The sequence below is a fragment of the Salvelinus fontinalis genome, chromosome 15 (assembly GCF_029448725.1).
Source record: "Salvelinus fontinalis isolate EN_2023a chromosome 15, ASM2944872v1, whole genome shotgun sequence".
NCBI lineage: Eukaryota > Metazoa > Chordata > Actinopteri > Salmoniformes > Salmonidae > Salvelinus > Salvelinus fontinalis.
The window spans coordinates 4050883-4074614 of record NC_074679.1 but is presented as its reverse complement, the minus strand read 5'-3'; the positions used below and the strand labels follow the sequence as shown (position 1 = coordinate 4074614).

At 48.1% G+C, this 23732-nt stretch overlaps 1 protein-coding gene and 1 non-coding gene across 2 annotated transcripts in view; one reads left to right on the top strand and one right to left on the bottom strand.

The window, feature by feature from the left end:
* pcnx1 (pecanex 1) overlaps positions 1-11505 on the top strand; it is a 172667-nt gene extending 161162 nt beyond the window's left edge. The window contains exons 33-36 of the mRNA XM_055862468.1: positions 3008-3243; positions 4561-4988; positions 5443-5583; positions 6656-11505. Coding sequence (XP_055718443.1) covers positions 3008-3243; positions 4561-4988; positions 5443-5583; positions 6656-6796 — 946 coding nt within the window. The 3' untranslated portion in view covers positions 6797-11505. The remainder of the gene's footprint in view (positions 1-3007; positions 3244-4560; positions 4989-5442; positions 5584-6655) is intronic.
* A 12156-nt stretch (positions 11506-23661) lies between these two features.
* On the bottom strand, positions 23662-23732 carry trnaa-cgc (transfer RNA alanine (anticodon CGC)). Its single transcript has one exon. It is a non-coding gene; the product is annotated as a tRNA-Ala (tRNA).

The following is a 23732-nucleotide window of genomic DNA, read 5'->3' as shown; positions in this document are numbered from 1 at the left end:
GGTCTTGCCCTGGTTACTGTAAAACACCGTGCTTGCTTTTGGGGTCTTGGCCTGGTTACTGTAAAACACCGTGCTTGCTTTTTGGAGGTCTTGCCCTGGTTACTGTAAAACACCGTGCTTGCTTTTGGGAGGTCTTGGCCTGGTTACTGTAAAACACCGTGCTTGCTTTTTGGGAGGTCTTGGCCTGGTTACTGTAAAACACCGTGCTTGCTTTTGGGGGTCTTGGCCTGGTTACTGTAAAACACTGTGCTTGCTTTTTGGGGGTCTTGGCCTGGTTACTGTAAAACACTGTGCTTGCTTTTGGGGGTCTTGGCCTGGTTACTGTAAAACACCGTGCTTGCTTTTGGGAGGTCTTGGCCTGGTTACTGTAAAACACTGTGCTTGCTTTTTGGGAGGTCTTGCCCTGGTTACTGTAAAACACCGTGCTTGCTTTTGGGAGGTCTTGCCCTGGTTACTGTAAAACACTGTGCTTGCTTTTGGGGTCTTGGCCTGGTTACTGTAAAACACCGTGCTTGCTTTTTGGAGGTCTTGCCCTGGTTACTGTAAAACACCGTGCTTGCTTTTGGGAGGTCTTGGCCTGGTTACTGTAAAACACCGTGCTTGCTTTTTGGGAGGTCTTGGCCTGGTTACTGTAAAACACCGTGCTTGCTTTTGGGAGGTCTTGCCCTGGTTACTGTAAAACACCGTGCTTGCTTTTGGGGGTCTTGGCCTGGTTACTGTAAAACACTGTGCTTGCTTTTTGGGGTCTTGGCCTGGTTACTGTAAAACACCGTGCTTGCTTTTTGGGGTCTTGGCCTGGTTACTGTAAAACACCGTGCTTGCTTTTTGGGGGTCTTGGCCTGGTTACTGTAAAACACTGTGCTTGCTTTTTGGGGGTCTTGGCCTGGTTACTGTAAAACACTGTGCTTGCTTTTTGGGGGTCTTGGCCTGGTTACTGTAAAACACTGTGCTTGCTTTTTGGGGGTCTTGGCCTGGTTACTGTAAAACACTGTGCTTGCTTTTGGGGGTCTTGGCCTGGTTACTGTAAAACACCGTGCTTGCTTTTGGGAGGTCTTGGCCTGGTTACTGTAAAACACTGTGCTTGCTTTTTGGGGGTCTTGGCCTGGTTACTGTAAAACACTGTGCTTGCTTTTGGGGGTCTTGGCCTGGTTACTGTAAAACACCGTGCTTGCTTTTGGGAGGTCTTGGCCTGGTTACTGTAAAACACCGTGCTTGCTTTTGGGGGTCTTGGCCTGGTTACTGTAAAACACCGTGCTTGCTTTTGGGGGTCTTGGCCTGGTTACTGTAAAACACTGCTTACTTTTTGGGGGTCTTGGCCTGGTTACTGTAAAACACTGTGCTTGCTTTTTGGGGGTCTTGGCCTGGTTACTGTAAAACACTGCTTACTTTTTGGGGGTCTTGGCCTGGTTACTGTAAAACACTGCTTACTTTTTGGGGGTCTTGGCCTGGTTACTGTAAAACACTGTGCTTGCTTTTTGGGGGTCTTGGCCTGGTTACTGTAAAACACTGTGCTTGCTTTTTGGGGGTCTTGGCCTGGTTACTGTAAAACACTGTGCTTGCTTTTTGGGGGTCTTGGCCTGGTTACTGTAAAACACTGCTTACACATGATGTATTGTCAGATGTATTTCTGTCATTTTTTGTGCCAGCGGGCTGTCACTATGTTTCATCTGTAATCCCACCACAGTTAGAGCAATGTACTTTACTTACTTAATTAGTCAGGTTCAAAGCACATTAGTCAACGTTTCTGTAAATCTGCCAGATTCAACCAGCAGGATGATCTCTCTCGATCTGTTTCCCACATCTCGCTCTCCCGCTCTCTCTCTCCCTCCCCATCTCTCTCCCCCCTCTTCTCTCTCTCCCCCCTCTCTCTTCTCTCTCTATCCCTCCCCATCTCTCTACCCCCTCTCTTCTCCCCCCCCCTCTCTCTCTCTCCCTCCCCATCTCTCTCCCCCCTCTCTTCTCTCTCTCCCCCCTCTCTCTTCTCTCTCTCTCCCTCCCCATCTCTCTACCCCCTCTCTTCTCTCTCTTCCCCCTCTCTTCTCTCTCTTCCCCCTCTCTTCTCTCTCTTCCCCCTCTCTCTCTCTCTCCCCCCTCTCTCTCTCTTCTCTCTCCCTCCTCTCTCTTCTCTCTCCCCCCCCTCTCCCTCCCCCTCTCTCTCCCCCCTCTTCTCTCTCCCCCTCTCTCTCTCCTCCTCTCTCTTCTTTCTCCCTCCCCCTCTTCTCTCTCCCCCCTCTCTCTCTCTCCTCCTCTCTCTTCTTTCTCCCTCCCCCTCTCTCTCTCCCCCTTTCTCTCTCCCCCTCTCTTCTCTTTCCCCCCGCTCTCTCTCCCCCTCTCTTCTCTCCCCCCTCTCTTCTCTCTCCCTCTCTCTCTCCCCTCCTCCTCTCTTCTTTCTCCCTCCCTCTCTCTCCCCCTTTCTCTCTCCCCCTCTCTTCTCTTTCCCCCCGCTCTCTCTCCCCCTCTCTTTTCTCTCCCTCTCTCTCCCCCCTCTTCCCTCCATCTCATCCTCTCTCTTCTTTCTCCATCCCCCTTTCTCTCTCCCCCTTTCTCTCTCCCCCTCTCTCTCTCTCCCCTCTCCCTCCCCCCTCTCTCTTCTCCCTCCGCTCTCGCTGTCTTGTCCTTCTCTCTCCCTCTCTCTCCCCCTCTTCCCTCTCTCTCTCTCATCCTCTCTCTTCTTTCTCCCCCTCTCTCTCCCCCTTTCTCTCTCCCCCTCTCTTCTCTCTCCCCTCTCTCTCCCCCCCTCTCTCTTCTCCCTCCGCTCTCGCTGTCTTGTCCCTCTCTCTCTCTCTCCCCCCTCGCTCTCTTGTCCCTCCCCTCTCGCTCTCTTGTCCCTCCCCTCTCGCTCTCTTGTCCCTCCCCTCTCGCTCTCTTGTCCCTCCCCTCTCGCTCTCTTGTCCCTCCCCTCTCGCTCTCTTGTCCCTCCCCTCTCGTTCCTCCATCTCTCTCCCCCCATCTTCCCTCTCTCTCACCCCCCCCCCCCCTTCCTGTCTTCCACCACCCCTCTCTGTAGACTGCGTAAGGGCTGTGGAGCTGGGTGTAACAGTGGTGGGAACATTGAGGATTGTGATGCAGGGGGCTTGTCCTGTACCAGTGGTAATGGGACAGGGCTGAGCGGTGACTCTCAGCAGAGCTCGGTGTCCCAGGGGGGGCTGTCAAGACCGGCCGCTCCCCTGGCCTACCAGCCACACACTATTGGTGAGGACCATCACCACGTACATCACCACGGACACCACCACCAGGGCTGGGGTGAGTCCTTTTCAATTCCGACTGAAAATTAACAAATCTCTAAAATGTTTTCCAGATATCACAGAAAACTGTGTGCCACTTGACCAGGTTGTTATTGAAGACTTCTGATGTGTTCCCAACTAACCTGGTTACCTTCTCTCTTGTCCTCCACACAGGTATCAACCAACCTGTATCTCTCCATACAGGCACCAACCAACCTGTATCTCTCCATACAGGCACCAACCAAACTGTATCTCTCCATACAGGCACCAACTAACCTGTATCTGTCCATACAGGCACCAACTAACCTGTATCTCTCCATACAGGCACCAACCAACCTGTATCTCTCCATACCAGGCACCAACCAACCTGTATCTCTCTATACCAGGCACCAACTAACCTGTATCTCTCCATACAGGCACCAGCCAACCTGTATCTCTCCATACCAGGCACCAACTAACCTGTATCTCTCCATACAGGCACCAACTAACCTGTATCTCTCTATACCAGGCACCAACCAACCTGTATCTCTCTATACCAGGCACCAACTAACCTGTATCTCTCCATACAGGCACCAACTAACCTGTATCTCTCCATACAGGCACCAACTAACCTGTATCTCTCCATACAGGCACCAACTAACCTGTATCTCTCCATACAGGCACCAACTAACCTGTATCTCTCTATACCAGGCACCAACTAACCTGTATCTCTCCATACAGGCACCAACTAACCTGTATCTCTCCATACCAGGCACCAACCAACCTGTATCTCTCCATACAGGCACCAACTAACCTGTATCTCTCTATACCAGGCACCAACTAACCTGTATCTCTCCATACAGGCACCAACTAACCTGTATCTCTCTATACCAGGCACCAACTAACCTGTATCTCTCCATACAGGCACCAACTAACCTGTATCTCTCTATACAGGCACCAACTAACCTGTATCTCTCTATACCAGGCACCAACTAACCTGTATCTGTCCATACAGGCACCAACTAACCTGTATCTCTCCATACAGGCACCAACTAACCTGTATCTCTCCATACAGGCACCAACTAACCTGTATCTCTCCATACAGGCACCAACTAACCTGTATCTCTCCATACCAGGCACCAACCAACCTGTATCTCTCCATACCAGGCACCAACTAACCTGTATCTCTCCATACCAGGCACCAACTAACCTGTATCTGTCCATACCAGGCACCAACCAACCTGTATCTCTCCATACCAGGCACCAACTAACCTGTATCTCTCCATACCAGGCACCAACTAACCTGTATCTGTCCATACCAGGCACAAACCAACCTGTATCTCTCCTCTCCATTCAGGGACCAGTCAGAGCTCCCAGTCGGTTCAGTCTGGTCTTGTGCACCACTCCCCGGCCCGAGCCTCCGTAACCAGCCAGTCTTCGTCGTACCGCTATAACAGCAGCCGCCACTCGTCTCTCCGTACCTCAGCCACAGGCCTGGAGCCCTGCCGACGCTCCTCCACCAGCCAACTTTCCCTCCGCACCCTCCCCACCTCCCTACAGCTCCGCCTGGGCTCAGGGTCGTCCTCGGACCCCGCCGGCCCCTCTGCCTCCCTCTCCTCCCACAGTATCCCGCCCTGTAAGAGACACACCCTAGTAGGCCTGCTGGGGACCGACGGGCTGGGTAGCGCCATAGTGGACCCGCTGGGTCACCACCACCACCACCACCACCAACACGTCCCGGCTCTGTCCGCTGTACGACGAGACGACATTTCCTACAGAGTGCAGGTCGGTCAGGAGAGAAAAAAAAACGTAACCCTTCGATATAACTGTTTTAATCAACACCGGCTGTTTCTCAGAGGGTTTAAATGGACAGTTCACCTAAATTGCAAAATTAGTTATGGTTCCTTTTCCATAGACTGCTTTCAGGGTAAAGAAACATTATAAGTCATTTTCAAATGGATACGTTTCTTTAGATCGTGTTTCTCAAATCCATTCCTGCAGGACACATTTTACTGTAGCGCCGGACAAGCACGCCAGATTCAACTTGTCAACTAATCCTCAAGCCCTTGTTAAGTTGAATAAGGTGTGCTTGTCTGGGGGTACAGTAAAAATGTGTACTTATGTGGGGGGGGTATCGAGGACTGGAGATGAGAAACACTGCTTTTGATAACCCAACTAATTTCTGTTATTTGATGGTGCTGATCTTGACTACATCCACGATCTGTTCTTCTCCCACCAGATCGTGGATGTGAGTCAGGTGCTGGAGATCATTAACCTGTCTAAGCGGAAGGAGCTGCAGTGGCCTGATGAGACGGTGAGGTTGAGGGCGGGACGCAGCTGCTGGAGGGACTGGAGCCCCCTGGAGGGCATGGAGGGACATGTAAGTTCTCTACTCCCTCAGCTCAGTTTTACATTTATCACTTCATATTACTACCAGTAGTAGACATCTCAGTTTTACATTTATCACTTCATATTACTACCAGTAGTAGACATCTCAGTTTTACATTTATCACTTCATATTACTACCAGTAGTAGACATCTCAGTTTTACATTTATCACTTCATATTACTACCAGTAGTAGACATCTCAGTTTTACATTTATCACTTCATATTACTACCAGTAGTAGACATCTCAGTTTTACATTTATCACTTCATATTACTACCAGTAGTAGACATCTCAGTTTTACATTTATCACTTCATATTACTACCAGTAGTAGACATCTCAGTTTTACATTTATCACTTCATATTACTACCAGTAGTAGACATCTCAGTTTTACATTTATCACTTCATATTACTACCAGTAGTAGACATCTCAGTTTTACATTTATCACTTCTAACATTTTTATTAACACTTCAATATATTGATGTTGTTTTCAATATTATATTAAATTACATATCAAGGAATTACTTCTGTTCTTACTCACCTCTTATCACTGTCTCTCTCTGTCTCTCTGTCTCCCCCCCCCCCCCCCCCCCCCCGCCCACCCCGCTTCCTCCCCTATACTGTCTTTGTCACAACCCTTCTCTCTCATCCCTCTGTCACCAACCCTTCTCTCTCCTCCCTCTGTCACCAACCCTTCTCTCTCCTCCCTCTGTCACCAACCCTTCTCTCTCCTCCCTCTGTCACCAACCCTTCTCTCTCCCCCCTCTGTCACCAACCCTTCTCTCTCCTCCCTCTGTCACCAACCCTTCTCTCTCTCCCCTCTGTCACCAACCCTTCTCTCTCCTCCCTCTGTCACCAATCCTTCTCTCTCATCCCTCTGTCACCAATCCTTCTCTCTCCTCCCTCTGTCACCAACCCTTCTCTCCCCCCTCTGTCACCAACCCTTCTCTCTCCTCCCTCTGTCACCAACCCTTCTCTCTCATCCCTCTGTCACCAATCCTTCTCTCTCCTCCCTCTGTCACCAACCCTTCTCTCCCCCCCTCCAACACCAACCTTTCTCTCCAGGTGATTCACCGGTGGGTGCCTTGTAGCCGTGACCTCACCAGCCGCTCCCATATAGACAAGACCATCCTGCTGGTTCAGGTGGATGATAAGCTGGTTCCCATCGTAGAGACTGGGGTCATAGAGCTGGGAGCCGAGGTCTGACTGAGCCACTGGTTCAGGTGGATGATAAACTGTGGTCGAATGAGAAATGCTTGTTTTCTGTTTTGAAACCTGGGGTGTATACGGTCTGCCCTAATGACTACACCCTAGTCCTTCTGGGAGTAACCCAGTCACGAGTTAGAGGTCAGGGTTCACCTTACTGCAGGCCGAAGAGAAGACCAGCCTGCTGACAGTGAGGAAAGGAAGGGATCCCCCCTCCTCTCACCCGTCCTATGTCGTCTCTCCTCTGTCCTCTCTCTTCCGTCCACTCTGTCGTCTCTCCTCTGTCCACTCTCCTCTCTGTCGTCTCTCCTCTGTCCTCTCTCCTCTGTCCACTCTCCTCTCTGTCGTCTCTCCTCTGTCCTCTCTCCTCTGTCCACTCTCCTCTCTGTCGTCTCTCCTCTGTCGTCTCTCCTCTGTCCACTCTCCTCTCTGTCGTCTCTCCTCTGTCGTCTCTCCTCTGTCCACTCTCCTCTCTGTCGTCTCTCCTCTGTCCTCTCTCTTCCGTCCACTCTGTCGTCTCTCCTCTGTCCACTCTCCTCTCTGTCGTCTCTCCTCTGTCCTCTCTCTTCCGTCCACTCTCCTCTGTCGTCTCTCCTCTGTCCACTCTCCTCTCTGTCGTCTCTCCTCTGTCCTCTCTCTTCCGTCCACTCTCCTCTCTGTCGTCTCTCCTCTGTCCACTCTCCTCTCTGTCGTCTCTCCTCTGTCCTCTCTCTTCCGTCCACTCTCCTCTGTCGTCTCTCCTCTGTCCACTCTCCTCTCTGTCGTCTCTCCTCTGTCCTCTCTCTTCCGTCCACTCTCCTCTCTGTCGTCTCTCCTCTGTCCTCTCTCTTCCGTCCACTCTCCTCTCTGTCGTCTCTCCTCTGTCCTCTCTCTTCCGTCCACTCTCCTCTCTGTCGTCTCTCCTCTGTCCACTCTCCTCTCTGTCGTCTCTCCTCTGTCCTCTCTCTTCCGTCCACTCTCCTCTCTGTCGTCTCTCCTCTGTCGTCTCTCCTCTGTCCACTCTCCTCTCTGTCGTCTCTCCTCTGTCCTCTCTCTTCCGTCTACTCTCCTCTCTGTCGTCTCTCCTCTGTCCTCTCTCTTCCGTTCACTCTCTCCTCTGTCCTCTCTCTTCCGTCTACTCTCTCCTCTGTCCACTCTCCTCTCTGTCGTCTCTCCTCTGTCCTCTCTCTGTCCACTCTCCTCTCTGTCGTCTCTCCTCTGTCGTCTCTCCTCTGTCCTCTCTCCTCTGTCCACTCTCCTCTCTGTCGTCTCTCCTCTGTCCACTCTCTTCTCTGTCGTCTCTCCTCTGTCCTCTCTCCTCTGTCCACTCTCCTCTCTGTCGTCTCTCCTCTCTGTCGTCTCTCCTCTGTCCTCTCTCCTCTGTCCACTCTCCTCTCTGTCGTCTCTCCTCTCTGTCGTCTCTCCTCTGTCCTCTCTCTTCCGTCCACTCTCCTCTCTGTCGTCTCTCCTCTGTCCTCTCTCTTCCGTCCACTCTCCTCTCTGTCGTCTCTCCTCTCTGTCGTCTCTCCTCTGTCCTCTCTCTTCCGTCCACTCTCCTCTCTGTCGTCTCTCCTCTGTCCTCTCCTCCGTGACCCGAAAACCGATGAGTGGTCGAGGAGTGTGTCGGGTTCGTTAGTAGGCGAACGGAAGACGGTCCTCCCCTCCTTGTCTAAAGCCTCCGTTTGGCGAGGAAGCACAAGTGTATCCTACAACGGAAGAGTTTGTGATATCTGCCACACACCCTTTTGAATCAGCCGTTGTAATTGTCAGAGGAGAAAAGCATGGATACGTTTAAAAAAAAGAAAACAACGATATGCTATTTATCCTTTATCTAGAAAATGTATTGCGTAACTAACTTCATTTAGTATTTATCACGTAACACATTTATTTTGGAATCCACCCGTCTACATCATTTGCCTGATGGAACAGGAGTGGAAAAGGGACCGTTTCATTTCATACAAGCGCATTTTCGTCCACTTGACCTCTCCTCGCCTCCTCCATTGACCTTGAACCTTTTTCCAAAAGGAGAGGGCTGCAGGAGTTGAGCAAATCGAATGGGGGTAAAAAAGGGCCCATATCTGCATTCAAAAATGGCACCGTAATTCCCTATATATATATATATATAGTGCACTACTTTTCACAAGGCACTACTTTTTGCAGTATAGGGTGCTGTTTAGGACGAACTCTATATGTTTTGAGGGGAAAAAAGAATTCAGGGGAGAGTGGCGATGGAGGAGGCAGATGGCAGTCCACACATGAACACACATCTACAGTAACTTGCAAAAGTATTCATACCCCCTTGGATTTCTTCCAATTTTTATTGTGTTGCAAAAAAAAAAAAAAAAAGTGGAATTTAAAATGTATTTTAATAGTCAACCATGTAGTGTGTCAAAGTGGAATTCAAACCGTTTAAAAGGTTTAAAACAAATGTGATAGCGTTAAGTATTCAGACCCTTTTTGTTGAGGCTTAAATTAGTTCAGGAGTAAAATGTGACTTTACAAATCACGTACGTAATAAGTGATATGGACAAATAGGGGTTGACATTGTTTTTGAATGACGAACCCTTCCTCTCTCTCCGCCATACAATATTTGTAATGTCCCTCTTCACAGATTCAACTATAAAGACGAGGGAGCTTTTCAAAATCCTCTTTTTTTTTTAAATGTCTGGGTTTTTTTTGACGAGGTTTTTGAAAAGCTCCCTCGTCTTTGTAGTTGAATCCGTGAAGAGGGACATTACAAATATTGTATGGCAGAGAGAGAGAGGATTGGTTCGTCATTCAAAAAATCATGTGGATGGGTAAAATATCAAATCAAACGTTGAATTTAAATTTCTCTTTAAGCGTTGGTCACGTTAATAATTACGCTGTGGATGATGTATTAAAACCACCCAGACACATCAGAGATACAGTCGTCCTTCTGAACTGAGCTACAGGACACGGATGAAACGGTTCAAGGATGTTACCATGGTGATTTTTAAAACGGTCAAGTTCAAACGGCTGTGATGGGATGAAAGCAGAGGTTGGATCAACATTTGTAGTGACTCCACAATAATGACTTAAATAACAGTGACAAGAATGCAAATATACAGAATAAAAAATATTCAAAAACAAACATCCTGTATGCAGCAACGTGAGAAGAAGAAGAAGAAGACACTGCACAGAAATACACTTTTTTGGCCTAAATGCAAAGCCTTCTGTTTGGTGAAAATACAACACAAAGTACCTAACTGCCTCCTTATATTCAAGCATGCTGGTGGCTGCATCATGTTATGGGTGTGCTTGACATCGGCAAATACTGAGGAGGTTTTCAGGATAAAAAGAAACCAGGTTGGAGCAAAGCACGGTCAAAGTTGTAGAGGAAAACCTGCTTTCAGTCTGCTTTCCACCAGACACTGGGAGAGGAATTCACCTTTTCATCAGGACAATAACCTAAAACACAAGGCCAAATCTACACTGGAGTTGCTTACCAAGAAGGCTGGGAAATGTTCCTGAGTGGCCAACTTACAGTTTTGATTTAAATCTGCTTGAAAATCTATGGCAAGACTTGAAAATAGCTGTCTATCCTTGACAGAGCTTGAAGAATTTTGAAAATAAAAATGGTCAGTTATTGTACGATTTAAAGGTGTGCAACGCTCTTCGAGAAGAAGACTCACAGATGTAACTGCTGCCAAAGGGATTTATAACATGTAGCAGGGAGCCGAATACTTACGCAGTCTTAAATGTTAACATTTTTTCTACCACTTTGACATTAGAGTACTTTGACAGAAAATTACAATTAAATCCATTTTAATTCCACTTTGTGAAACAATAAAATGAATAATTTTGCAAGGTACTGTTTCTGCCTTGCTCCGTGTCACAACATGTTACATGACAGTAACCCTATTAAGGGGCTACCAATGGTAATTCTTATTTTTCTATGCATTTCTTTTATATTACTTTGATTGACTTGTGTACACAGACTGTGCACAAACACACACACACACACACAACGTGATATACACACACATATGTGCACAAATGAATGATGCCGGTTTGATTTATGACAGAATTGAGTGTGAGGAAGTTGTAAAAAAAAAAAAAGAGAAAAAAAGAAGAAGAAGAAAAAAAGATTTGCTATGTTTAATTTCTTTTGTTGGTTTCAAAATAATTTTCCAAAAGAGCCTGGTCCTGTAAGTGGCCATGGTTTCACACGCAGCAGGACGTGTCGTTGCCAAGACTACAGAGATGCAGAAACGAGTAGTAGTCCAGGAGGAAAGACGTGCAGGGCCTGTACTAGATAGTATTTACTTTGTCCTCATTGTCATTCTTATTTGTTTTGTTTTGGAAGTTGCAGGAAATAACTTGCACTATTATTTTTTTTTATTTACAGTGACGCACTACAGTCTGAGATATCACCTTATTGAATTTATTACAGAATTTTAGTGGCCATGGTTACCGATGCCTTGGTAATTTAAATAATGGATTCATCATTGTTTTTTGTTTATATATATACATATATATATATATATATATATCAATGTACAAAATATTTTTGTTTTTAATATTTATTACTGTGAACATAGTATTGACATTTTCTTACTTTCTTTTTTTTCCATTTATGGGACAAATGTTATATAAATGTATCACGGACCATCGGTTGGAAAAACAAGATGGTGAATTTCTGATGGACTGTTTCCCGATTTAACTTAATTCTTTTTCTATATGGAGAAATAAAAAGCGTTTGATTTACAGCTGGTATATCTTTTTATATGCAAAGAGTTCTATAAATACAGTCACAAACCACGTTTCCATACAGGAGAGTTAAGTCGTATAAAAATAAAAATTCACGACAGCTGTCATGGAAACAGGAAGTTTAGGTATTGTTATGTATGCCGACAGATAATTAGTTGGTTTGAAATGGTCCGATCTTTTTGTGTTGGTCAAATTAATTATGCGAGAAATGTCGGTGGAAAATCCTACATGCGCAAATATTGATATAAACTGAACAACAATATAAACGCAACAATGTCATAGATTTTACTGAGTTACAGTTCACATAACGAAATAAGTAAATTGAAATAAATTCATTAGGCCCTAATCTATGGATTTCATATGACTGGGAATACAGATATGCATCTGTTGGTCAGAAAACCTGTCAATATCTGGTGTGACCACCATTTGTCTCATGCAGCGCGACACTTCACGTAGAGTTGATCAGGCTGTTGACTGTGGCCTGTTATTCAACTCCTCTTCAATGGCTGTGTGAAGTTGGGGGACATGTCTGGTGAGTATGCAGGCCATGGGAAGAACTGGGACATTTTCAGCTTCTAGGAATTGTGTACAGATCCTTGTGACATGGGGCGGTGCATTATCATGCTGAAACACGAGGTGATGGCGGCGGATGAATGGCACGACAATGAGCCTCAGGATCTCAGTGCATTCAAATCGGCATCAATAAAATGCAATTATGTTCGTTGTCCGTAGCTTATGCATGCCCATACCGTAACCCCACAGCCACCATGGGGCACTCTGTTCACAACGTTGACATCAGCCAGCTGCCAGGTACAGTTGAAATCGGGATTCATCCGTGAGGAGCACACTTCTCCAGCGTGACAGTGGTCATCGAAGGTGAGCATTTGTCCACTGAAGTCGGTTACAACGCCAAACTGCAGCCAGGTCTAGACCCTGGCGAGGACAACAAACACACAGACTAGCTTCCCTGAGACGGTTTGTGCAGAAATGCTTCGTTTGTGCAAAACCCAGTTTCATCAGCTGTCCCGGTGGCTGGTCTCAAACGATCCCGCAGGTGAAGAAGCCGGATGTGGAGGACCTGGGTTGCCGTGGTTACAAGTGATCTATGGTTACGAGGCCAGTTGGACATAAAATGGCTTATGGTAGAGAAATTAACATTAAATTCTCAGGCAATAGGTCTGGTAGATATTCCTGCAGTCAGCATGCCAATTACACGCTCCCGTAAACTTGAGACATCTGTGGCATTGTGTTGTGTGACAAAACTGCACATTTTAGAGTGGCCTTTTTATTTTCCCCAGCACGAGGTGCACCTGTGCTGTTTAATGGAGAAGCTCCTGACTGCAGTGTGCAGTTCGGGGCTGGGCTCAATGTGGGCGGAGTCAAACGTGTTTAACGGGAACCCCCTAAATTTAGTTTTGCCTTTTGATATTGTTTTTACTGTAAAACGAAGTTGCCGAAATAGGTTTTGAAAGTTGTGTGTCAAAATGTGTCTGCTCATTTTTGAACACATTTAAACAGATACTGAGGCCACAAGGGAGATGTTCTGTCTAGATCCCCTCCATGGCTGAAGAGATGGAAGTCGCACCCAACCAATCGGGTTTTTACCCGGTTTCATCCCATCTGGATAGTGGTAGTTCAGTATAAGACCACTTGTCCATTTTTTTTTAATATATTTTTTTTAATCGATGGCTCTGTTTTATTTAAAGTAAAATGTTATATGAAAAATATGTATGTACTTACAGTTGAAGTCGGAAGTTTACATACACCTTAGCCAAATACATTTAAACTCAGTTTTTCACAATTACTGACATTTAATCCTAGTAAAAATGTCCCTGTCTTTAAAAAAAATATGTATTTATTTAACCTTTATTTAACCAGGTAGGCTAGTTGAGAACAAGTTCTCATTTACAACTGCGACCTGGACAAGATAAAGCAAAGCAGTGCGACACAAACAACAACACAGAGTTAGTTACCCATGGGATGAACAAACGTACAGTCAATAACACAATAGAAAAAGTTTATATACAGTGTGTGCAAATTAAGTAAGGCAATAAATAGGCCATAGTGGCGAAGTAATTACAATTTAGCAATTGACACTGGAGTGATATGTGCAGATGAGGATGTGAAATACTTGCACACCAGAAATACTGGTGTGCAAAAGAGCAGAAAAAAACAAATATGGGGATGAGGTAGGTAGTTGGTTGGATGGGCTATGTGCAGCTGCAGTGATCTGTAAGCTGCTCTGACAGCTGATGCTTAAGGTTAGTGAGGGAGATATAAGTCTCCAACATCAGTGATTTTTTTGCAATTCGTTCCAGTCATCGGCAGCAGAGAACTGGAAGGACAGGCGGCCAAAGGACGTGTTGGATTTGGAGATGACCAGTGAAATATACCTGCTGGAGCGCGTGCTACGGGTGGGTGCTGCTATGGTGACCAGTGAGCTGAGATAAGGTGGGGCTTTACCTAGCAGAGACTTGTAGATGACCTGGAGCCAGTGGGTTTGGCGACAAATATGTAGCGAGGACCAGCCAACGAGATCATACAGGTCGCAGTGGTGGGTAGTATATGGGGCTTTGGTGACAAAACGGATGGCACTGTGATAGACTGCATCCAATTTGCTAAGTGTTGGAGGCTATTTTGTAAATGACATCGCCGAAGTCAAAGATGGGCAGGATAGTCAGTTTTACGAGGGTGTGTTTGGCAGCATGAGTGAAGGAGGCTTTGTTGCGAAATAGGAAGCCGATTCTAGATTTAATTTTGGATTGGAGATGCTTAATGTGAGTCTGGAAGGAGAGTTTACAGTCTAACCAGACACCTAGGTATTTGTAGTTGTCCACATATTCTAAGTCAGAACCGTCCAGAGTAGTGATGCTAGTCGGGCGGGTGGATGCGGGCAGCGATCGGTTGAAGAGCATGCATTTAGTTTTACTAGTGTTTAAGAGCAGTTGTAGGCCTTGGAAGGAGTGTTGTATGGCATTGAAGCTCATTTGGAGGTTAGTTAACACAGTGTCCAAAGAAGGGCCAGAAGTATACAGAATGGTGTCGTCTGCGTAGAGATGGATCAGAGACTCACCAGCAACATCATTGATATATAGTCTTACGTCAGTTAGGATCACCACTTTATTTTACGAATGTGAAATGTCAGAATAATAGTAGAGAGTGATTTATTTCAGATTATCTATTTCATCACATTCCCAGTGGGTCAGAAGTTTACATACACTCAATTAGTATTTGGTAGCATTGCCTTTAAATTGTTTAACTTGGGTCAAATGTTTCGGGTAGCCTTCCACAAGTTTCACACATTAAGTTGGGTGAATTTTGGCCCATTCCTCCTGACAGAGCTGGTGTAACTGAGTCAGGTTTGTAGGCCTCCTTGCTCGCACACGCTTTTTCAGTTCTGCCCACACATTTTCTATAGGATTGAGGTCAGGGCTTTGTGATGGCCACTCCAATACCTTGACTTTGTTGTCCTTAAGCCATTTTGCCACACCTTTGGAAGTATGCTTGGGGTCATTGTCCATTTGGAAGACCCATTTGCGACCAAGCTTTAACTTCCTGACTGATGTCTTGAGATGTTGCTTCAATATATCCACATCATTTTACTCCTCATGATGCCATCTATTTTGTTATGTGCACCAGTCCCTCCTGCAGCAAAGCACCCCCACAACATGATACTGCCACCCCCGTGCTTCAAGGATGAACCAGACTTGTGGAGGTCTACAATTTTTTTTCTGAGGTCTTGGCTGATTTCTTTTGATTTTCCCATGATGTGAAGCAAAGAGGCACTGAGTTTGAAGGTAGGCCTTGAAATACATCCACAGGTACACCTCCAATTGACTCAAATGATGTCAATTAGCCTATCAGAAGCTTCTAAAGCCATGACATAATTTTCTGTAATTTTCCAAGCTGTTTAAAGGCACAGTCAACTTAGTGTATGTAAACTTCTGACCCACTGGAATTGTGATACAGTGAAATAATCTGTCTGTAAACAATTGTTGGAAAAATGACTTGTATCATGCTCAAATCTATAGTTTAATAACAAGGAATTTGTGGAGTGGTTGAAAAAATAGTTAATTCCACATTTTGGACCACACTGCCACTCCACTGAATAGCAGGCTAGTGATTGCTTTGCAATGCTTGCAGTTAGCCACTGATTCCTTCCAAACCACTCATTGTCGAATTTGCGATTTCCAACTTGTTGTGTAATATTTGTCAAATTGCCGATGAGTACCGATACGTTTTATCTATAATTTCTCATATGACAAGGATTAAAAATGATTAGCCTGTAGATTGTCGACTTGATTCATGATGATGACTGTTAGCTAAGACTTTGAAAGTAAGATGTTGACATGATCAGTCCAATCTAAGCTACGGTAGATATAACGTGATGTAATGTCATTTAATCTGTAGCCAATTACCTTGAGCCTTCTTGGATGGGCACTTCTACTGTAACTCTATGGCAGCACCCAAGGGGCTTGAATTTTCGAGCTCTACCCGTAGATTTTGCAGTGACGTAGTGTCCCCACGAGTGACAGAACACTGAGCCAATCACGGCGCAACACTACTATTTTCTGCTGGCTTACCCCACCACCACAGAAAGCACTGAGCTAGGCTGAAACACCTGCATTTTTGGAGCTACCTTACTGAAGAAAACAAAAAAGAGACCATGTTTGTAGTGGCTTTAACTCCGTGATCTTTTTACATTGTATGCAAATTGATATGTGACTCGTATTAATGCCAACATAACAGGCAAAACAGGCAAGCACCCCCCCCCACCCCCCCCTTTTTTTTGCTAAAAATATGGGGCTCAAAACAGAAACAGGCCCTGAATGACTGGTAGCCACTGCTCTCGGTGATGAACCAACTGGGTGTCTCGGTATTGAACCAACTGGGTGTCTCGGTACTCAGCCCCCAGGTGTCCCCATCTCTGAACCAGCCCCCAGGTCTCCCCAGCTCTGAACCAGCCCCCAGGTCTCCCCAGCTCTGAACCAGCCCCCAGGTGTCCCCATCTCTGAACCAGCCCCCAGGTGTCCCCATCTCTGAACCAGCCCCCAGGTTTCCCCAGCTCTGAACCAGCCCCCAGGTCTCCCCAGCTCTGAACCAGCCCCCAGGTCTCCCCAGCTCTGAACCAGCCCCCAGGTCTCCCCAGCTCTGAACCAGCCCCCAGGTCTCCCCAGCTCTGACCCAGCCATCCCCAGCTCTCCCCAGCTCTGACCCAGCCATCCCCAGCTCTGAACCAGCCCCCAGGTCTCCCCAGCTCTGAACCAGCCCCCAGGTCTCCCCAGCTCTGACCCAGCCCCCAGGTCTCCCCAGCTCTGACCCAGCCATCCCCAGCTCTGAACCAGCCCCCAGGTCTCCCCAGCTCTGAACCAGCCCCCAGGTCTCCCCAGCTCTGAACCAGCCCCCAGGTCTCCCCAGCTCTGAACCAGCCCCCAGGTCTCCCCAGCTCTGACCCAGCCCCCAGGTCTCCCCAGCTCTGAACCAGCTCTGAACCAGCCCCCAGGTCTCCCCAGCTCTGAACCAGCTCTGACCCAGCCCCCAGGTCTCCCCAGCTCTGAACCAGCTCTGAACCAGCCCCCAGGTCTCCCCAGCTCTGAACCAGCCCCCAGGTCTCCCCAGCTCTGAACCAGCCCCCAGGTCTCCCCAGCTCTGAACCAGCCCCCAGGTCTCCCCAGCTCTGACCCAGCCCCCAGGTCTCCCCAGCTCTGAACCAGCTCTGAACCAGCCCCCAGGTCTCCCCAGCTCTGAACCAGCCCCCAGGTCTCCCCAGCTCTGAACCAGCCCCCAGGTCTCCCCAGCTCTGAACCAGCCCCCAGGTCTCCCCAGCTCTGAACCAGCCCCCAGGTCTCCCCAGCTCTGTGTCCCAAATGGCACCCAGTTCCCTATGTAGTGCACTATTCTTTTATCCGGGGCCCATAGATACGGGGCCCATAGATACGGGCTCACTGGATGGATGATGTCAACTACGCCTGGTTTATATGGCTATTTAAATTGATGTTTTCCCTCCCCAGACATGACCGTGGCTATTTAAATTGATGTTTTCCCTCCCCAGACATGACGGTGGCTATTTAAATGTATGTTTTCCCTCCCCAGACATGACCGTGTCTATTTAAATGGATGTTTTCCCTCCCCAGACATGACCGTGTCTATTTAAATGGATGTTTTCCCTCCCCAGACATGACGGTGTCTATTTAAATGGATGTTTTCCCTCCCCAGACATGACCGTGGCTATTTAAATGGATGTTTTCCCTCCCCAGACATGACCGTGGCTATTTAAATTGATGTTTTCCCTCCCCAGACATGACGGTGTCTATTTAAATTGATGTTTTCCCTCCCCAGACATGACGGTGTCTATTTAAATTGATATTTTCCCTCCCCAGACATGACGGTGTCTATTTAAATTGATGTTTTCCCTCCCCAGACATGACCATGTCTATTTAAATTGATGTTTTCCCTCCCCAGACATGACGGTGTCTATTTAAATTGATGTTTTCCCTCCCCAGACATGACGGTGTCTATTTAAATTGATATTTTCCCTCCCCAGACATGACGGTGTCTATTTAAATTGATATTTTCCCTCCCCAGACATGACGGTGTCTATTTAAATGGATGTTTTCCCTCCCCAGACATGACCGTGTCTATTTAAATTGATGTTTTCCCTCCCCAGACATGACGGTGTCTATTTAAATGTATGTTTTCCCTCCCCAGACATGACCGTGGCTTTTTAAATTGATGTTTTCCCTCCCCAGACATGACGGTGGCTATTTAAATTGATGTTTTCCCTCCCCAGACATGACTGTGGCTTTTTTTTAAATGGTATAACAGGAAATGTATGATTTGTGTACACTCCCCTCAAATAGGAATTTAGTAGGTGATTTTTGCCCTAGATTTAGAGAACCTTCATTGTTGTGATTTTAAGTTAGATCAGAGTACAGTATGTACGAGTTGTGGTGTTCTTGTGTTGCAGTATGAGTATGCTCTGCGGCACCTGTATGCGTAGTTCAACCTGTGTGGGCGAGGATGTGAAACAGGATATGAAACAGGATATGAAACAGGATATGAAACAGGATGTGAAACAGGATATGAAACAGGATATGAAACAGGATATGAAACAGGATATGAAACAGGATATGAAACAGGATGTGAAACAGGATGTGAAACAGGATATGAAACAGGATGTGAAACAGGATATGAAACAGGATATGAAACAGGATGTGAAACAGGATATGAAACAAAAAGGTACTGGTATCCATCTCATACCTCTTTGTATACCTTCCCACAAGGGTTCAATGTCACTTCAATTTCTATTCCAGTCAATTCAGAAAGTTCCACATTTTCCGCATTGAAGATAATTGGAATTGACCCCAATCTTTCTTTATACTATCCACGTCAATTCAAGCTTTTCAATGAAGACAAGTTTCACTAATGCACGATTTGACCAACAAAAAAATAAAAAATTGCTTTGTTCAATATTTATTTAATTTCCAGTGAGCTGCTTTCATGGTCTAATCATGTTATTTTGTCTCCCTCCTCAGTGTCCTGATGGGAATGGACAGAGAGAATCCTAAAAGATCCATCTAGTTGAAGAGACAAACACACCTCCCATCAGGTGCCTGCAGACAGAAGGGTCTGAGAAGACGAGTCTTGTCTTTTCACTGACAAGGAATCAAGTTTGACAAAGAATCTATATTTTTTTTAAATCACTACTCTCTTCTTCTAATAGCTTTGATTTCAAACTTGTTTTCCCCCCCCTGGTTTTAATGAGACATTTTAAAGATGTGTTTTTATGGTGAATTTCACTATATCCCTGTGAGCTCTGCTGGTTTCTCTGCTCTGCTGGTTGCTCTGCTGGTAGCTCTGCTCTGCTGGTAGCTCTGCTCTGCTGGTTTCTCTGCCCTGCTGGTAGCTCTGCTCTGCTGGTAGCTCTGCTCTGCTGGTAGCTCTGCTCTGCTGGTAGCTCTGCTCTGCTGGTAGCTCTGCTCTGCTGGTTTCTCTGCTCTGCTGGTTTCTCTGCTCTGCTGGTAGCTCTGCTCTGCTGGTTTCTCCGCTCTGCTGGTTTCTCTGCTCTGCTGGTAGCTCTGCTCTGCTGGTAGCTCTGCTCTGCTGGTTGCTCTGCTCTGCTGGTAGCTCTGCTCTGCTGGTTTCTCTGCCCTGCTGGTAGCTCTGCTGGTTGCTCTGCTCTGCTGGTAGCTCTGCTCTGCTGGTTGCTCTGCTCTGCTGGTTGCTCTGCTCTGCTGGTAGCTCTGCTCTGCTGGTTTCTCTGCTCTGCTGGTTGCTCTGCTCTGCTGGTTTCTCTGCTCTGCTGGTAGCTCTGCTCTGCTGGTAGCTCTGCTCTGCTGGTTGCTCTGCTCTGCTGGTTGCTCTGCTCTGCTGGTTTCTCTGCTCTGCTGGTTTCTCTGCTCTGCTGGTTGCTCTGCTCTGCTGGTTGCTCTGCTCTGCTGGTAGGTCTGCTCTGCTGGTAGCTCTGCTGGTTGCTCTGCTCTGCTGGTTGCTCTGCTCTGCTGGTTGCTCTGCTCTGCTGGTAGGTCTGCTCTGCTGGTTGCTCTGCTCTGCTGGTTTCTCTGCTCTGCTGGTTGCTCTGCTCTGCTGGTAGCTCTGCTCTGCTGGTTTCTCAGCTCTGCTGGTTGCTCTGCTCTGCTGGTTGCTCTGCTCTGCTGGTTTCTCTGCTCTGCTGGTTGCTCTGCTCTGCTGGTTGCTCTGCTCTGCTGGTAGCTCTGCTCTGCTGGTAGCTCTGCTCTGCTGGTTGCTCTGCTCTGCTGGTAGCTCTGCTCTGCTGGTTGCTCTGCCCTGCTGGTAGCTCTGCTCTGCTGGTTTCTCTGCTCTGCTGGTTGCTCTGCTCTGCTGGTTGCTCTGCTCTGCTGGTTTCTCTGCTCTGCTGGTTGCTCTGCTGGTAGCTCTGCTCTGCTGGTAGCTCTGCTCTGCTGGTAGCTCTGCTCTGCTGGTTGCTCTGCTCTGCTGGTAGCTCTGCTCTGCTGGTTTCTCTGCTCTGCTGGTTGCTCTGCTCTGCTGGTTTCTCTGCTCTGCTGGTAAGTCTGCTCTGCTGGTAGCTCTGCTGGTTGCTCTGCTCTGCTGGTAGCTCTGCTGGTTTCTCTGCTCTGCTGGTTGCTCTGCTCTGCTGGTTTCTCTGCTGGTAGCTCTGCTGGTTTCTCTGCTCTGCTGGTAGCTCTGCTGGTAGCTCTGCTCTGCTGGTAGCTCTGCTCTGCTGGTAGGTCTGCTCTGCTGGTAGGTCTGCTCTGCTGGTTGCTCTGCTGGTAGCTATGCTGGTAGCTCTGCTCTGCTGGTAGCTCTGCTCTGCTGGTAGCTCTGCTCCGCTCTGCTGGTAGGTCTGCTCTGCTGGTAGCTCTGCTCTGCTGGTAGGTCTGCTCTGCTGGTAGCTCTGCTCTGCTGGTTGCTCTGCTGGTAGCTCTGCTCTGCTGGTTGCTCTGCTCTGCTGGTTGCTCTGCTGGTAGCTCTGCTCCGCTCTGCTGGTAGGTCTGCTCTGCTGGTAGCTCTGCTCTGCTGGTAGCTCTGCTCTGCTGGTAGCTCTGCTCCGCTCTGCTGGTAGGTCTGCTCTGCTGGTAGGTCTGCTCTGCTGGTAGCTCTGCTCTGCTGGTAGCTCTGCTCTGCTGGTTGCTCTGCTGGTAGCTCTGCTCTGCTGGTTGCTCTGCTCTGCTGGTTGCTCTGCTGGTAGCTCTGCTCCGCTCTGCTGGTTGCTCTGCTCTGCTGGTAGGTCTGCTCTGCTGGTAGCTCTGCTCTGCTGGTAGGTCTGCTCTGCTGGTTGCTCTGCTCTGCTGGTAGCTCTGCTCTGCTGGTTGCTCTGCTGGTAGCTCTGCTCTGCTGGTTGCTCTGCTCTGCTGGTTGCTCTGCTCTGCTGGTTGCTCTGCTCTGCTGGTAGCTCTGCTCTGCTGGTAGGTCTGCTCTGCTGGTAGCTCTGCTCTGCTGGTTGCTCTGCTCTGCTGGTTGCTCTGCTCTGCTGGTAGCTCTGCTCTGCTGGTAGCTCTGCTCTGCTGGTAGCTCTGCTCTGCTGGTTGCTCTGCTGGTTGCTCTGCTCTGCTGGTTGCTCTGCTCTGCTGGTTGCTCTGCTCTGCTGGTAGCTCTGCTCTGCTGGTTGCTCTGCTCTGCTGGTTGCTCTGCTCTGCTGGTAGCTCTGCTCTGCTGGTAGCTCTGCTCTGCTGGTAGCTCTGCTCTGCTGGTTGCTCTGCTGGTTGCTCTGCTCTGCTGGTTTCTCTGCTCTGCTGGTTGCTCTGCTCTGCTGGTTTCTCTGCTCTGCTGGTAAGTCTGCTCTGCTGGTAGCTCTGCTGGTTGCTCTGCTCTGCTGGTAGCTCTGCTGGTTTCTCTGCTCTGCTGGTTGCTCTGCTCTGCTGGTTTCTCTGCTGGTAGCTCTGCTCTGCTGGTAGCTCTGCTCTGCTGGTTTCTCTGCTCTGCTGGTTGCTCTGCTCTGCTGGTTTCTCTGCTCTGCTGGTTGCTCTGCTCTGCTGGTTTCTCTGCTCTGCTGGTAGGTCTGCTCTGCTGGTAGGTCTGCTCTGCTGGTTGCTCTGCTCTGCTGGTAGCTCTGCTCTGCTGGTTGCTCTGCTGGTAGCTCTGCTCTGCTGGTTGCTCTGCTCTGCTGGTAGCTCTGCTCTGCTGGTAGCTCTGCTCTGCTGGTAGCTCTGCTCTGCTGGTTGCTCTGCTGGTTGCTCTGCTCTGCTGGTTTCTCTGCTCTGCTGGTTTCTCTGCTCTGCTGGTAAGTCTGCTCTGCTGGTAGCTCTGCTGGTTGCTCTGCTCTGCTGGTAGCTCTGCTGGTTTCTCTGCTCTGCTGGTTGCTCTGCTCTGCTGGTTTCTCTGCTCTGCTGGTTTCTCTGCTCTGCTGGTAAGTCTGCTCTGCTGGTAGCTCTGCTGGTTGCTCTGCTCTGCTGGTAGCTCTGCTGGTTGCTCTGCTCTGCTGGTAGCTCTGCTCTGCTGGTTGCTCTGCTGGTTGCTCTGCTCTGCTGGTTTCTCTGCTCTGCTGGTTTCTCTGCTCTGCTGGTTGCTCTGCTCTGCTGGTTTCTCTGCTCTGCTGGTAGGTCTGCTCTGCTGGTTGCTCTGCTCTGCTGGTAGCTCTGCTCCGCTCTGCTGGTAGGTCTGCTCTGCTGGTAGCTCTGCTCCGCTCTACTGGTAGGTCTGCTCTGCTGGTAGGTCTGCTCTGCTGGTAGCTCTGCTCCGCTCTGCTGGTAGGTCTGCTCTGCTGGTAGGTCTGCTCTGCTGGTAGCTCTGCTCCGCTCTGCTCGTAGCTCTGCTCTGCTGGTAGCTCTGCTCTGCTGGTAGGTCTGCTCTGCTGGTAGCTCTGCTCTGCTGGTAGCTCTGCTCTGCTGGTTGCTCTGCTGGTAGCTCTGCTCTGCTGGTAGCTCTGCTCTGCTGGTAGCTCTGCTCTGCTGTAGTAGGGTGAAGTTCACCTAGTTGCTATCTTAATGTCAGTTCTGCCCCCCCCCCCCCTCACTAATGGTTAAGTGTATGATTTGTAGAAGGGGAAGCAGATCCTGGATCTGTACCTAGGAGGGACGTTCACCCCTGAGCGAGTCTGACCTGGAGGTTGAATCCTACAGCATCACGTATGATCTTCAAGAAAACCCAATCCCCTGTTTTTAAAGGATCAGGGTATGTTGATGCTGTCACACGGATTTTGAAATATAACCTGGACAGTCTAAAACAGACGGTAAATGACTTCTGTGGACTATTCATTGCTCTCGCCGTCGCTACCTTCTATATCTAGTCAAGGTTTAACTAAGATATTGCCAGAGTCAAATAATTGTTTTTGTCTTCTTGTCGTGAGTCATTTTGTATCATATTAGGATTGTCTGAGTTAAATGATGCAGCTGCCGTACCTGGTTGTGCTGAGGAAAGGTACAGATGTCTATATCGTCAGATACAAATAAAGGCGCAGTTGCTGACTGGCTGACTGGTCGTCTAGGATACCAAATAGACCAGTTTAGTAGGAGGCGGTGGAATGCAGGACTTGTTTGAGGACTACAGCAATCGCAAACAATTTTGTGTAAATAAAACCTCTGTTCAGACATGTCTTTGTATTGCCTTCAATTTACAGGCTGTACAACATATTACACACACCCATTTGCTCATAATTCAGTATTACATTTAAGTCATTTAGCAGACGCTCTTATCCAGAGCGACTTACAAATTGGAAAGTTCATACATATTCATCCTGGTCCCCCCATGGGAATTGAACCCACAACCCTGGCGTTGCGAGCGCCATGCTCTACCAACTGAGCCACAC